At 39.2% G+C, this 14,841-nt stretch overlaps 1 protein-coding gene across 4 annotated transcripts in view; it reads left to right on the top strand.

The window, feature by feature from the left end:
• Positions 1-14,778, top strand: part of bmpr1aa (bone morphogenetic protein receptor, type IAa) — a 37,334-nt gene extending 22,556 nt beyond the window's left edge. For all 4 annotated transcript variants that reach the window (XM_034302697.2, XM_053232660.1, XM_053232661.1 and 1 more), the window contains exons 4-13: positions 6,495-6,660; positions 6,756-6,858; positions 6,971-7,067; positions 8,829-8,922; positions 9,693-9,831; positions 9,939-10,131; positions 10,834-11,131; positions 11,406-11,581; positions 13,611-13,741; positions 13,904-14,778. In XM_034302697.2, coding sequence (XP_034158588.1) covers positions 6,495-6,660; positions 6,756-6,858; positions 6,971-7,067; positions 8,829-8,922; positions 9,693-9,831; positions 9,939-10,131; positions 10,834-11,131; positions 11,406-11,581; positions 13,611-13,741; positions 13,904-14,029 — 1,523 coding nt within the window. In that variant the 3' untranslated portion in view covers positions 14,030-14,778. The remainder of the gene's footprint in view (positions 1-6,494; positions 6,661-6,755; positions 6,859-6,970; positions 7,068-8,828; positions 8,923-9,692; positions 9,832-9,938; positions 10,132-10,833; positions 11,132-11,405; positions 11,582-13,610; positions 13,742-13,903) is intronic.
• Positions 14,779-14,841: the final 63 nt, after the last annotated feature.

Here is a 14,841-nt window from a genome sequence, read left to right as displayed (position 1 = left end):
GATAATGAAAGTTTATTGCTTACTTACAAGTAGTGTCATTAATAAGGAAGTCCAGATCCTGCTTTAGGTTTGTCCATGATGTTGGTGTTGGACATATTGCCTAATAATTTAAACAGAAATTCCATGATTGCAGATTGGCATGTTTTGGTGCAGGGGTGGAAAAAGTAGTCTCCCAGGAGCCCAGGACAAACAGATTTAATATTTTTGTGTTCCCCCAAGCTAATGAATTGCTGAATTATCTTATAGTTGTCTGTCATTTTTTCCATGTGAGTGAGGCTTTAATGAGCTGTTGTTTTAGCAGTTTAGTAACACTGTCTCAGTGGTGCTTGTTATTCAATATAAATTTTTAATCATCATTATCATTTAAGATATGGCATTAGTTAACACTAATCCACTAATCTGACGCATCCATTTCCCCTGTAACTCAACACTTATAATTTCAGGCTGCTCTTTAAACCCCTGGAATATAATCATAACAATAATGCAAGGTCACAAACGAACACCAGGCACTCAGGTTAGCTACTACTTCCAGGCATTTTTTTCTTTGTAAGCATGTAACCTGTTAACTGATGCTCTTCTTAGAATACAAATATCAGCTATAGACATTCCTCGATTTACAGGTATATCAAATATCAACATTTCTCTATAACAAGTCTGAGAATATCTCTGAATGATTCACGAATACCTGTTTTTTCAGCTCCCCTGTTTGGCAGATAAAGACATTGACTGGCAACAGAACAATAGAATAACAAATGAAAATGAAACGAATGAAAATACCATACATTTTCTTAACTTGTGGACATTTATTTCTCTTATTCACTGAAGAACACTTGAAAGAAAAAGAAGGTTTTTGTTTCCTATGAAACAAAAATCATACAGTATAGCATTACTGACAAACTTGACTGTGGCAGCCTTCGCGATGTAACTATTGCCCATGCAGAACATGTGATATTGACACGGCATCCCGTATCGTTCAGCTCTGATCTGCAATGAGTCTGCAATATGTTATGCATGTATGTGGTATGCAGTGTGCAAAACATAATCCTTTTGTCGTGTTTGTGTTGTTAGAGACAACACCTCACTAAGATACCATGTCAGTGTATACTGGTGTAAAACAAACCTGATAACAGATAGCATAAAATGCAAATGCAGTACTGTAAAAAGATAGGTGAATGGAAATGAAGTCCTCAGGCACTGCTATAAAATATAGGAATTCTTTATTGTTGGAAAATGCATTGTTTCAGGGGTTAGTAGATTGACTGCACTGTTTGCAGCAGAAATCATGGTTTAAAACCTGTCCCAAAACCTGTAACCCTGATAAATAAAATTACCAGACATATGCCTTTTTTTCCATTTTAAAGATTATGAGAATAAGTCAAGTACAGGATAATGACTTAATCTTGCAATACTGAGCAAGTAGTTACTTCTATATGAGCAGTAACTCATGTAATCACATTACAACCGGAATGATTTGAAAATTAAAATACATCATTGCATCAAGTTTTTTTTTTTTTTTTTTTTTTTTCTTTTCTTCCTAGATGAAACATTTTCTGTGACGGATAAAAAGAGGGAAGCCTTACATAATATGGCATAAGCATTTTTCTTAATATTGCTTAAAGTACGGGGTGTCCGAAAAGTCAGGAATCAATTGGAATATGAGTAAATATGTCAATCTGAATATGTTGCACAATATCCACAAAAACACAATAGAGCCATTGAGAAAATGTGTAGAGCGAACATGTAGAGCATATGTTGTAAATAATAGATACAAAATTAAGTATATGGAAAGTTTTGCAATATACATATAATATATGTATATAACATACGATATACAATGCAATATACTATAAGATTTGAGTTAAATATGAGCTTTTTGAATTTCGGAATGTTTCACTAACAGAGCAGTTTTATTAGATTCATGTTGACATTATTTATAGGCTGACTTGTTTTGCATTGTTGAGGTTTGGATTAAACCCATTCAATTTAAGTAACCCAATAGACTAATAACTTCATGTACGCAATAATAAATAGAATAATAATATAATATAACTTTTATAATAATGGGTTGTGATTTCCATCACTGTATCAAATTTTTTTTAAAAAAAAATCACTGATCCTCTGGCTTTGCTTCACAAACCCCACTATGAGAGCTCTGGTTTTAGAGCACTCGAATGCTGTTTTTCTTCCTTATGTCCTGTGTTGCTTTAACGGAGCTGTGTGTGTGTGTGTGTGTGTGTGTGTGTGTGTGTGTCTGGCAGTAAATGGAGAGGCTCGTTATGGGGGGGAGGGTGTTGTGCCAGACCTCAGACTCCACCGTGACTGCAGCCGAATGAAGCCCACATGTGTGTGTGTGTGTCTGTGTGTGTGTCTGTGTGTGTGTGTGTCTGTGTGTGTGTGTGTCTGTGTGTGTGTGTGTCTGTGTGTGTGTGTGTCTGTGTGTGTGTCTGTGTCTGTGTGTGTGGAGGCCGTGAGCTCAGACGTTTCCTGGCTCCATCCATCACGACTTCTAGCCAATCACAGAACAGCCACTTGGCTCAAGTAAAATGTCTTCATTGCTGTCAGCTTGAAAAGCTCCATTGGCTTTTCGCTGTACAGGGATGCTGGCCTTTCTAAACTGTAGCCATTCAAACGCTGACAGTCGCATTCAGAGCTGTCCTTGGTATTTAAACTGGTGCTCATTGTGTCTGCATACAAATTCAAATTAGCTCTATGGGCATGGCTGTACTAAGAGGAAGAAGGAAGATGCCCGGTATTCAGGAGCTGTCTATGATGCAGTGATACAAGAGGATGCCATGGAGGCTTTGCTTGTTTGAGGATAAATTGGGGTTGTGACGCAGTAGTGAGTGGGAGTCTGAGCTAGTGAGGGGAAACTTGGAGGCCTTTTTGGTTTTTATTTGAGTCTTGGCTCATTTGATCCTTATCCAGGTTGTTCCTGACTAGAACTTTCCGCTCAGCTTGTGTGCTTGAGTCTAAACTAGCGAGTCGTCATCATCAGGAGGAGGGATTGTCTCAGCCGGGCATCAGGTCCACCCCACCTCTTGTATATGGGTTATTGGCTAGCACGATTACAGAAGTAACCTAATTTATTTTCCCTGAGTGCTTATGTAAAGTCTAGACAGTCTAGCTATACTTGTGCTGTTGTAGTGTGCACTTCAGATGCTGCAGCTTGCAGGTTCATGATTAGACCCAGTGTTATCAGTGCACAGAACCACTCAGGACATGATAGACTGTTACTTTTTTGTCCCTTGTTGTAATAATTAGTAAGATAACTAGTGTCACAGTAAGGGTCTGTCAGTCTGGGTTATACATTTTCACACCAGCTAATCTAAAAGTCGAGTTTCTGTTCAATTGTGTTTATATTAGGCTTGCGTAATATAATGATTTAATCGTCTCTGCTCATTTTCACACTGCCACGATATCCAGTGACATATTACCAAACCTGCCAGCGCATTTTGCTTAGGAGCTTCGCAGTTTTAACACTGGAATACGTTTGTGCGAGTTCTCACTCAAAAGTGTACCCCAAAAGAGCAGTCGTTTCTGCTCAGTAGTATGGGAGATGAGCCAATCAAATGAATCTGGAATGATTTGCGTAGGTGTCCTGAACTCTCTGATATTAACTGATAGTGTTTGGAAGCCCCGCCTACTTCTTCCGGTTTCACATGATCTCCTCTGCACAAGGCGTCCTGGCTTTCTGTCATGGTAAATGGACAATGTTTTGAGTTCATTAGTATGGTCTAAAAATCTCAGATTTTGTTTGGTTTGACTCGGCTAACGTGTGTGTAACATAAATGTGTTGCTTGAGGTTCATACCACCATTTAGAATTTTTCACTCAGCAATGTCATTATTGTACTAACAGTCTTAAGCTAATCTCCCAGCTGCACCACACACCACCTAGAGAGAACTCAAAACCAGGTTTAACGTGCACACAATGTTACATCGATTAATACTTCAACACTCTCATGATAAATGACTAATAGTAATAAAACAATCATTATCGAAGTACATTTTATATTTTTCCACATGCAAAAGATATTATTACGCCCTTAACTCCTCTCCTTAAACCTGAAATGGTAGAAATACTCACTTTTCTTTCTTTTTTTAAGGCTATCAGTTCTGTCTGATTACATTGTTTTATCACAGAGCTTTACTAAAGACCGAGAACAGTGAGCCAGCATTTAGCTTCTGTGCTGCCAAAAGATCTCAGATATGCCCCTAATTTGGCCGTCTTTACCTGTGCCTGTGACCCTTTCTGCCAACACTTTGCACTTCTTTTTATTTTATTTGTTTTATATCTATTTTTCTGTCTTTTATTTCCCTTATTTCATTTAATTGTTTAGATATGTTTGCCTGTTATTTCTGTAAAGCTTTTTTAATTGCCTTTGTGTAAGAAATGTGCTATATGAATAGACTTGACTTGCCTTTCTGACTGCTATTGATTATTCAAGCTTATTGCACAACGTGTCTACAAAACCACGGCACTTTTTATTGCTCTGCCATTGAGTTCTGGCCATCGCATTGTTGTTTTTGTGTGTGTGTGAGTGTGTGTGCACAGCAAGCAAAGTTATAAAATGAGTTGAAGCACAACAGAGGCCCTTTTATCTCCCTCGGTCGCAATTTAATCACGGAGCTCTAATAAAATTAGCTCCATGAGTAGAATTCGACCAGAATTCCAGATCAGCAGCAGCAACACATTGATGGAGAAGCTAGGGAGGGGAAAAAAAAAAAAAAAGCAGGCAGGCTAGTAATGAGATCTGAGAGCAAAGTTTACCGGAGGAGCAGAGCGCCATGTTGCTATGCCTCCGAGCTCTTCATAGAGCTGCTTAGGGAGTGATTTTCTCTCTTACCGACATGTCTGGACTGGAAAGACTGGAGTGGAGTCATGCTCCAGAGGAAGTGCCTGGAGCAGTCTTACACACACACACACACACACACACACACACACACACACACACACACACACACACACACACACATATATATATATATATATATATATATATATATATATATATATATATATATACTGTTCTTGCGTCAGACTGCCATCTCCAAACGGGGGGAAAAGAGCAAGAAGGCTATAAGAGCAGGAGGTGAGATTTAGTTCAGCAGAACAGGACTGTATGTGGTCACTAATATGAAGATGGATATGATTAAAGATGAGGTCATGTAGTCACTGCTTTACTTTGTAGTGAAATTACAGCCACCTTAAGGACGAGTTTATTATTGGGTCGATACCCAGAGCCATTAATCACACTTTTGTGCACTAAGGATGTCTGATTTAGCCAAATAAAACATAACTCCTCAAGAAATGTGTGAGATTTGATATTGTGAATGAGAAATTTGTTAAGAATGAGTTTGTCTTGGATTCAGTGAGTGGACTAACATACTGTTACAGTTATTCTGCATAGTGTGTTGCTTCACATCATACCACAGCGATGCTGAATTCTCTATTCTGATTCTTGTCAGGAAGTGTTGATTTAATTTTCTGTAACAGATGCTGAAAAATGTGTAATCATTGATATGGCAAGATTTCTGTAAGGAGACATTTATTTTCCATTTATGGAAGGAGTCTCCAGTGTTGGTGCTTTGTTACAGTAGGTGTTGGTTTTGTAGACACGTTGTGCAATAAGCTTGAGTGTCCTGTCATATGAAAGTCTTCAAGGTGTTGAGCTTTCTGATTTCCCTGCAGCACAACAGGCTGCATTTATTTATTTTTATTATTTATTAGTCTTATTGTCTTATTAACATCAGAGTGAAAAGAGAGGATGGTGAGGGAACAACGGTATATATTTTATAACTTTATAACAGGAACTAACTTGTTTTGCAGATATTCCACAACATTAATTGTAACTGTTAACAGATATAAAGGTATGACCTGTTGTTTATTAATACATAAAAAAAAATTAAAGGTGGCAATTTGCTGTGGTATATAAAGAATAAAACACTTCAGGACCTGCTGTCAATAGGAAAATGATCAACTTTTGGGTGCAGCAGTGACTCCACTTTGTTATTGATTTTTCTTATAATATCACTTCCTGAAGTGTTTTTTTTTTAATTGGCAGTTTATTATTTATAATTTCTCTCTTAAATACTGATTGCACCTTTTAACCATTCAGTTTTTAATAGCAAAGCATTTCAGCACATTGAATGTGCACGTCTTCAGAAATTAAAACTGTCTGTGAAATGTGGTGGGGGAAATGTAGCTTTATGAATTTGTGAGAACTAGAATTTCATATTAAATATATTTGCCAAAATAGCTGCCTTGAGATTTCAAGCACTGCACAGAGAATCTGACAAGCTGGAATATTTTGGCCCTGACCTGCCCCCTAGTGGTAGAAATATTAATCTACAGATTACAGAAAAGGTATGCAAGTGTGTAAACACTGCTTGGTGTGTCCACACACAGGTGAAGTTATGCATCAAGCGTAGCGATTTAGGTCAGTGCTTGTTGTTGCTGTGGTCACTCAGATGTGCTCTGCTCTTGTTCCTACAGCTGGTCAGAACCCAGACCATGTGCTGCAGGGGGCCGGCGGCAAGCACAGCTCGGACTCCAGAAGACCAGCTCCCGGTTCGACAGTGGAGCCTGAGGACGCGCCACGTTTCCTCAGCTGTTACTGCTCAGGCCACTGCCCAGAGGACGCCAAGAACAACACCTGCATGTGAGTGACTGACCCCGGACTCAGTTTGAAAGAAACAAAACATCTAGATGGCAGAAAACGTGCCTTAATGTTGACACATCATGTTGATGTTACAGGACAAATGGCCAGTGCTTTGCCATCATTGAAGAAGATGAAAATGGAGATGTGTTCTTAAGCTCTGGCTGTATGAAGTATGAAGGCTCCCATTTTCAGTGCAAGGTAAACCTGCAGGTTGATGTTTTTTACTAACAGGTACAGTCTGTTTGACTACATGTAAAGTCGACTCATGATGTAGCGCCATATTAAATAATAAATGAAATGTGTTTTCCAGGATTCACAGTATGCCCAGGCAAGACGGACCATTGAGTGTTGTCAGTCTGACTTCTGTAATCATGATCTGAAGCCTGAACTGCCTCCACGAGAGCCAGGTGAGCTTCTGCCCCATCAGATAATCCTGACACAACTACATGTGCTAAATGAAACCCAGGCCTGGAAAGAACACCTGCAAATGCCTGCAGTGATGTACATCAGCTTCACGCTACATCTGCTGTCACAGCAAGGGAGATTTACTGTATTTGGATACAAGTGTTTGGCTGGGAATGTGTAAATTTAAACCTGTGTTTCTGATATTGGATTAATCAACACACAATCATGCCAAAACTCAGCCAAAGTATCTAGGGCTGTGACAAAATTGATAAAAGTATATCGTATTTATCATTTTTCTTCCCCTATCAGCAAACATTATCTCATGCTACTGTGCAAGATAAATGCTTTCTCATTTCAAAATTTGCATTGTTTTATTTTCTTAATATCCACACGTTTTTAATATATCTTATGTGTCGAGTCGTCCTGTCTCCATCTTTCTTTCGATTCACATCAAAGTCGATCCCAAAAAGAGTCAATGCATTAATTCCAACCATCGGAAGCTAAGAGTCAACATTTTTTAGATTCTGCACACTGAAAATGATTCACTTTGGTTTCACATACGCTATATGGCCAAAATTTGTGGACACCTGACCACCGCACCCAGCACATGAAGTTGAAGCCTTATGAGGAGATGTAGAATCTTGTATAAACCCTTTCACATTTATGAAGCTTCATTATTTTGTAACTGATGAGAAATTGTTGTATTTTTTTTTTTTAACACCTCTCTATAAAAGTCTACTCCTCCTTTGATCGGGGGCTCGCTTCTCTGGCATAGCTGAAGTGATAACTCACTGCTGCTGTTTTGCTGAGGTGTGTTTCCTCTGCAGAAGAAGAATAAACTTCTCACCTTTTGATCTATAAGGTTATCTGCTGGTTCTATTTGGGGAATAGGGAAAATTCTCCAACAGCTTTGTGCACAGGGGCATTGACATGCTGGAAGAGGTTTGGGCCTCTTAGTTCAGGTGAAGGGAAACTGTAATGCCACAGCATGCAAAGACATCCTGTGCAATTGTGTGCTTCTCACTTTTGTGGCAACAGGTTGGGGAAGCTTACATAAGGGTGTGATGGTCAAGTGTCCACAAACTTTTGGCCATGTAGTGTATGTCACGCAAAATTAATTTAGTATGCGTCAGTGCGTGACAGGCATCGGATATTTATTTTGCATTTATTTTGAATTTGTCTGGTCAGAATTGAACAAATTGAACATAAAATGCAGGTAAGACACATAGTGGACAAAATAGTAAGACAAAAGTATGCGGAACCAGTTAAAAAAAATGTTCATAATACTATCACCTTACATTAGTATGTGTGTGTGTTTCATTTGGTTAACAAAACCACTTGATATTCTCATGCTGTGACAGATTCTCTGATAAATGTCAGTAAAACTGTATTGTAGGTGGTGACCTGTTATTTAATTAATACTAGTTAAGACTTTTGTAGCAAATACATTTTTTTTTGTAAAGTTAATATTTTTGGTATTTAATATATTTTTAAAATAATCCTGCTACTCGATTAATCAATCTGATTGAGTCTGGTGGTTTTAAAGATTTTTTAGGGAGTTTTGCTTGCCGCTGTCACCTCTGCCTATGTAAACATAAATCTACATCCAGATTTCTGTAAAGCTGCTTTGTGACTTTAACAATGGCAATTGTTAAAGCACTATACAAATAAAATTAAGATTTAAAGTGAGACCCTAAAATAGGAACTAATGGTGATTTTAATGTAGTAATTTTAAAGAACGCTGTTTTATGTCTGCATTTCAGAGGCATTCCTTGCCCCTCACTGGCTGGCCTTGCTCATCTCTGTTACTGTGTGTTGCTGTACCCTCGTCTGCGTCACTGTGGTCTGTTACTACAGGTACGACCCTCATCTGACCAGTGTATATCTCATTAACCAAATTACTGACCAGTGCTTATTAACAAAAGGTTTCAGATTTTTAAGATAAGCTGTGAAGTCAACATCCTTTATGATCAGAAAACAAAAGTACAGATCGAGGAATTGGAGATGTGCTTGAACACTGGCCTGATTACTGGTTTATATGAAAACATAAACGCAGAAGGAAAGCATATCTTACTGTGTGGAGCAACATTGTGTTGATTGAATTAGCAATTATGTATTTACAATTTCTATTACAGACAATTGTCCAACAATTCTGAACTTTAAAATGCAATAACTAAAAGTATATGCCATTTTAATGAGAGTCTGAACACAAAAACTGAAATAAGCATTTCGTCCACAGTGTACTTTTAAGGTCAGAGGGGTGTATTTGCTAGGGATTTGTGAGCTTTTTGCTATCTGTTTTTTTGTTTGTTTGTTTGTTTGTTTGTTTGTTTGCTTTTTTCCTCCCCTTTAAGTGTGTTTGGCTATTTCCAACTCGGAGAGGAAATGTATAAATGCACATACCTTAACACCTTTGAAGATAGATGATACCCACATCCTGCTACTGCTGCACCTTTGGGGGAAAAGATGCTATGCAGATATACTATGCAGATAGACCATTATGCCTTTGATTTTGCTGTCTGTAGACTTTGTTTAGATGTGATGTATCCTACTGTCGAGAAGATTTGATAAAGGGCAATGATGATGTGAGATTGGAGTCAGTTGTGGGCGTGTTTGTTGTATCTCAGGTATAAGTGGCAAACAGAGAGGCAGCACTACCACAGAGACTTGGAGCAAGCTGAAGCCTTCATTCCTCCCGGAGAATCTATCAAAGACCTCATCCACCAGTCTCAGAGCTCAGGCAGCGGCTCTGGTCTCCCCCTGCTGGTGAGCAGCTTCAACTGCTCTCTGTCATTATAAACTCTTAGAACTGGGGTCTGTTACTGAACAATATTGTTGTTTTTACACTAAGTACTTTCTGTCTCTGTGCTCAGGTGCAGCGTACCATTGCGAAGCAGATCCAGACGGTGCGTCTGATTGGGAAAGGCCGCTGTGGTGAGGTGTGGTTGGCCCGCTGGAGGGGGGAGAAGGTGGCAGTGAAAGTGTTTTGCACTCGTGAAGAGGCCAGCTGGTTCAGAGAGACTGAGATCTACCAGACCGTGCTTATGAGACATGAAAATATCCTGTGTAGGTGTATCAAATGAAATAGTTGCCCAGTTACTTTTCAAACTGCTTGTACGTTGCATTATAAATTAGAGTATCTGCAGATTTTTAAGAAGTACTAAAAAAAAATAATAAGCTCTGTGATGGACTGGGGTCACGTCCAGGGTGTTTTTCCAACTCACATCAAGTTCAAGTTCATGAGTTCTGAATCCACCCCAGGATAAGCCAGTGACTTAAAAAGCAATTACTATGGCATTGAAAAATCTTTAAAATGATCCATACCAGTATTAAATATTTTCATTAAATATTTACTTAAGATTTGTTTGATGAAACTGAGTTAGTTTTAATTCCAAAGTAATATATATTTCCAAGACTGATTTTTGAGAAGGAATGCTGTTATGTTTATCATCAGCACAGCTGTGGCTGTCTTTTGGCCAAAAAAAAAAATGTTCCATTAGTTTAAAAAATAAATAAATAAATAACACTGGGCACCTTTTTGATTCGCAAGGTTGAATTTAGCCTCTTGTTCTTTCTTATTTGGCCACCATTCATAATTTCGATCCTTTCCAACATATTTGAGAATTTTGTATAATCATAGAGAGCTTGTATCAACACACTTAATGTGGGCTGACAGACATAACATAATGTCCCAGTGTCCTTAAGCTGGTCATGATCACTCATTATATGGCTCTTGTGCAATCATACATCATACTGTGTCCCCAACAGGCTTCATAGCAGCTGATATAAATGGTACAGGAGCCTCCTCTCAGATGTACCTCATCACAGACTACCACGAGAATGGCTCTCTGTACGACTACTTGAAGTTCACCACCCTGGACACGCAGGCCTTGCTGAAACTGGCCTACTCTACAGCATGCGGTCTGTGCCACCTTCACACTGAGATCTACGGCACGCATGGCAAACCAGCCATCGCTCACCGGGACCTGAAGAGCAAGAACATCCTTGTCAAGAGAAACGGCACGTGCTGCATCGCTGACCTGGGGCTGGCCGTCAAATTTAACAGGTTCTTTATTTGTCCACTTTCAGAATCAAAAGAAGCCCAACATAGTTTAAGGTTTTAAGTTAGAAGTCACTGCTGGTTTAAGAACGGTCATCCTTTAAATAAATCTGTGGTGGTCCTATGACCGTCCCTAGGGTTAGGGTTAGGACAAAAAAGTGTATAAAAGTTATGTTAAGCATGCTAACAGTGTCCTCACAGCGATTTTAATCAATGACCACTTGAGACATTATTGAACATCTGTTCATTTTGTCTAATCTCTCCTTCTCTTGTCTCTCAGTGACAGTAATGAAGTTGACATCCCTCTGAGCACTCGTACAGGAACCCGGCGCTACATGGCTCCAGAGGTCCTCGACGAAAGCCTTAGTAAGAACCACTTCCACGCCTATGTCATGGCCGACATGTACAGCTACGGATTGGTCATGTGGGAGATGGCGAGACGCTGCGTCACAGGAGGTACCGATTCAAAATCTGGTCACGTGGTAGATATTAAAAGTTGCTGAAGCCAGAGATCTCTTGCATTCCTCTTTCAGGGGGACAAACCCTGAAATACAGTATTAGCCTTAAGCCGCCTTCATCTGATCACTACACATGCATTTCCACCAAAGTTTAGGATATTTTTAGAAATTAATGGTTCAGGAACTTTCCTGAATGAGAACAACACTGTTCCTGGCTTGCATTTACCCTGTACTACTGTACTACTCCCTGGATACTACAGGAACTACACTGCCTGGCCAAAAAAAAAGTCGCACACTAATATTTTGTTGCACTGCATTTAGCTTTGATTACGGCACACATTCGTCCTGGCATTGTTTCAGCAACCTTATGCAACTTCACAACATTTATTTCCATCCAGTGTTGCATTAATTTTTAGCTGAGATCTTGCATTGAGGACAGGAGAGTCTAACCACTCCGTAAAGTCTTCTCCAGCACATCCCAAAGACTTTCAATGGGGTTGAGGTCAGGACTCTGTGGTGGCCAATTCATGTGTGAAAATGATTCCTCATGCTCCCTGAACGACTCTTTCACAAGTTAAGCCTGATTAATCTTAGCATTTTCATCCTGGAATATGCCTGTGCTGTCAGGGAAGAAAAAGTCCGTTGACGGGATAACCTGCTCATTCAGTACATTCAGGTGCTCAGCTGACTTCATTTTATTGCCACACAATGAGGCTGAGCCTCGACCTGACCAGCTGATGCAACCCCAGATCATAACACTGCCTCCAGAGGCTTGTACAGTAGGCGCTATGCATGACGGGTGAATCACTTCATGCATTTCCCTTCTTACCCTGACACACCCATTGCTTTGGAATAGGGTAAATCTGATTTTATCAGATCACATGACCTTTTTCCATTGATCCACAGACCAGTCTTTATGCTCCCTGGCAAATTGAAGTCATTTTTTCCAATTAGTCTCACTAACAAATGGCTTTCTTGTGGCCACACAGCTGTTTAGTCCAAATCCTGTAAGTTCTCATCACATTGTGCGTGTGGAAATGCTTTTACTTTCACTATTAAACATAGCCGTGAGTTCTCCTTACAATTTTTTTACGATGTGACATCACCAAGCGTTTTAAAGATCTCCGATCACGATCATTCAAGATTTTTTCCCGACATTTCTGCTGTAAAGTTCTGCTGTAAAGTTGACAGTTCACCACTATCCTTGCAGGCTTTAATAATGCGCTGGACATTTCATATCCCAGTTCCAGTGATTTCAGCAATCTCCTTAGTTGTTTTCTTTGCTTGATGCAGGCCAACAATTTTCCCCTTCAGTAACATCTTTTCCACGACCACGGGATACATAATCTGCCATGGTTGTTTAAGAAATGAGAAGCTACACTGCATCAGTTAGGGTTAAAAGAATTGTTGCCAGCTGAAACATATTAATCACTACAGTAATGATCCCATCATAGGCTCTTAAGTATTTGCTTATTTAAACCCAAACAGTGACCTTTTTTTTGGCCAGGCAGTGTATAACCTTTATGTAACAATGGAAAAGTGATACAAACTGTGCAACAGTTAGAATTTCAGCATGTGGCAAAGTGACAGCAAAGCAGTGAAGATAGAGACTTACTTAAAAAATAAATAAATAAATAAATAAATAAATAAATAAAGCCTTAATGAGCTAAGTGATCTCAATGAACTCTGTACACATGAAATTTCAAACTTCAGGCCTTTTTTGAAAAATGTTAACTGTGGCAAATTGCTGTGGTATCAGAGGAATATAAACATTTCGGGGGGATCAGATGGCTTAAGGCTAATACTGAATTTCAGGGTTTGTGACAACCCCGGTGTTGATTATTTTCCAGTAACAGCATGCCCCCAAGTGTTTTATTTTTTTATACAGTATGATTTGGGATGTCATAGCACCATTCTTACCTGTTTTATTCAAAGAACAAAAACTCCATACACTGAAAGGCTTAAAAACAAGAAAGAGCACAGGTAAATATTGCGAATACTAACCGTACTACTGTTCCCTTTTTCAGGGATAGTTGAGGAGTACCAGCTGCCGTACTATGACATGGTCCCCTCAGACCCTTCATACGAAGACATGTTGCAGGTAGTGTGTGTGAAAGGCCTGCGGCCCACGGTGTCCAATAGGTGGAACAGTGATGAGGTGAGTGTTTAAAGTCTGCATACTTGAGCAATTTTTTTTCTGTTTTCTTTCTGATTTAATATTTATAACTACTTGCATTGGAAAATATGTATCATATTTGAAATGAAAATGAAAAATGTTTGAGAACATAAATGGGGATGATTGTTTTCTTTTCCTCTGCAGTGTTTGAGGGCCATGTTAAGGCTGATGTCAGAGTGCTGGGCCCACAATCCGCAGTCACGCCTCACTGTTTTACGAGTCAAGAAAACATTAGCCAAAATGGTGGAATTGCAGGACATCAAAATCTGAGCCGTGTCTGACCTGGGTTTGTTGGCAAGGCCATTCAGAGACAGGATCAGGCTCTGTCTGGTTTAACACGGGCTGTGAGAGATCGAACTCAACTTCGATGCCGTCTTTGCTCCTTCCCTGCTTGACCTCTGAAGAGCACACGGAGCCAGTTTTTTTTTTTTGTTGTTGTTGTTGTTGTTTTTTGTTTTTGCTTTCTGTGAAAGCTGTACGATCACAGGCTTTGAACTGATTCAGACTGCATCTGTGAATCTTGTAGAAGTCTTGGACAACTGACCTTTCTGCCTTACACACCAAGCTACTTGTTTCTGTGTCAGCTGTGTATGCATTTGTCTCTTTTGTCTGGGATGAACCTCAATTCCTGCCATATGGAAAAACATTTGTGACTTTTTGCCAAGCGCAATTATACATGGACTTGTAAATAAAATTGTATTGTTAGACTGCACAAGCTAAAAAGTAAGTAATGTTCTACTAATAGTGGTCCATAGGGCCAGACACTTCAACCTTTGAAACTGTCATAAACGAGTTCCCCGTGTATGTACGTTGAGTTTAGTTAACACTTTAATGTAGATAGTACTTAGCGGTCAGATAGTTCACACTGGTTGCTGTTAGACTTATATCAAGAAATATTCTTCCACTACAAGTCTAATTCCTGTATTTCTCAGTATTTTAAGGGAATATTTTGAGTTTTTTTTTTTTTTCTTTTTCTGTTCTTAAATGGATGTTGTTTTAGATGTGTCAGTCTCACGGAAAACATTAGAGTCTGTATGGACTTCTTTTTGGAATAATTAACATTATAGACCATGCGAACAGAA

Source organism: Pangasianodon hypophthalmus, chromosome 3, assembly GCF_027358585.1.
Source record: "Pangasianodon hypophthalmus isolate fPanHyp1 chromosome 3, fPanHyp1.pri, whole genome shotgun sequence".
Lineage (NCBI taxonomy): Eukaryota > Metazoa > Chordata > Actinopteri > Siluriformes > Pangasiidae > Pangasianodon > Pangasianodon hypophthalmus.
Note: the sequence above shows the minus strand (reverse complement) of the source record. Positions and strands in the feature narration are given on the sequence as shown.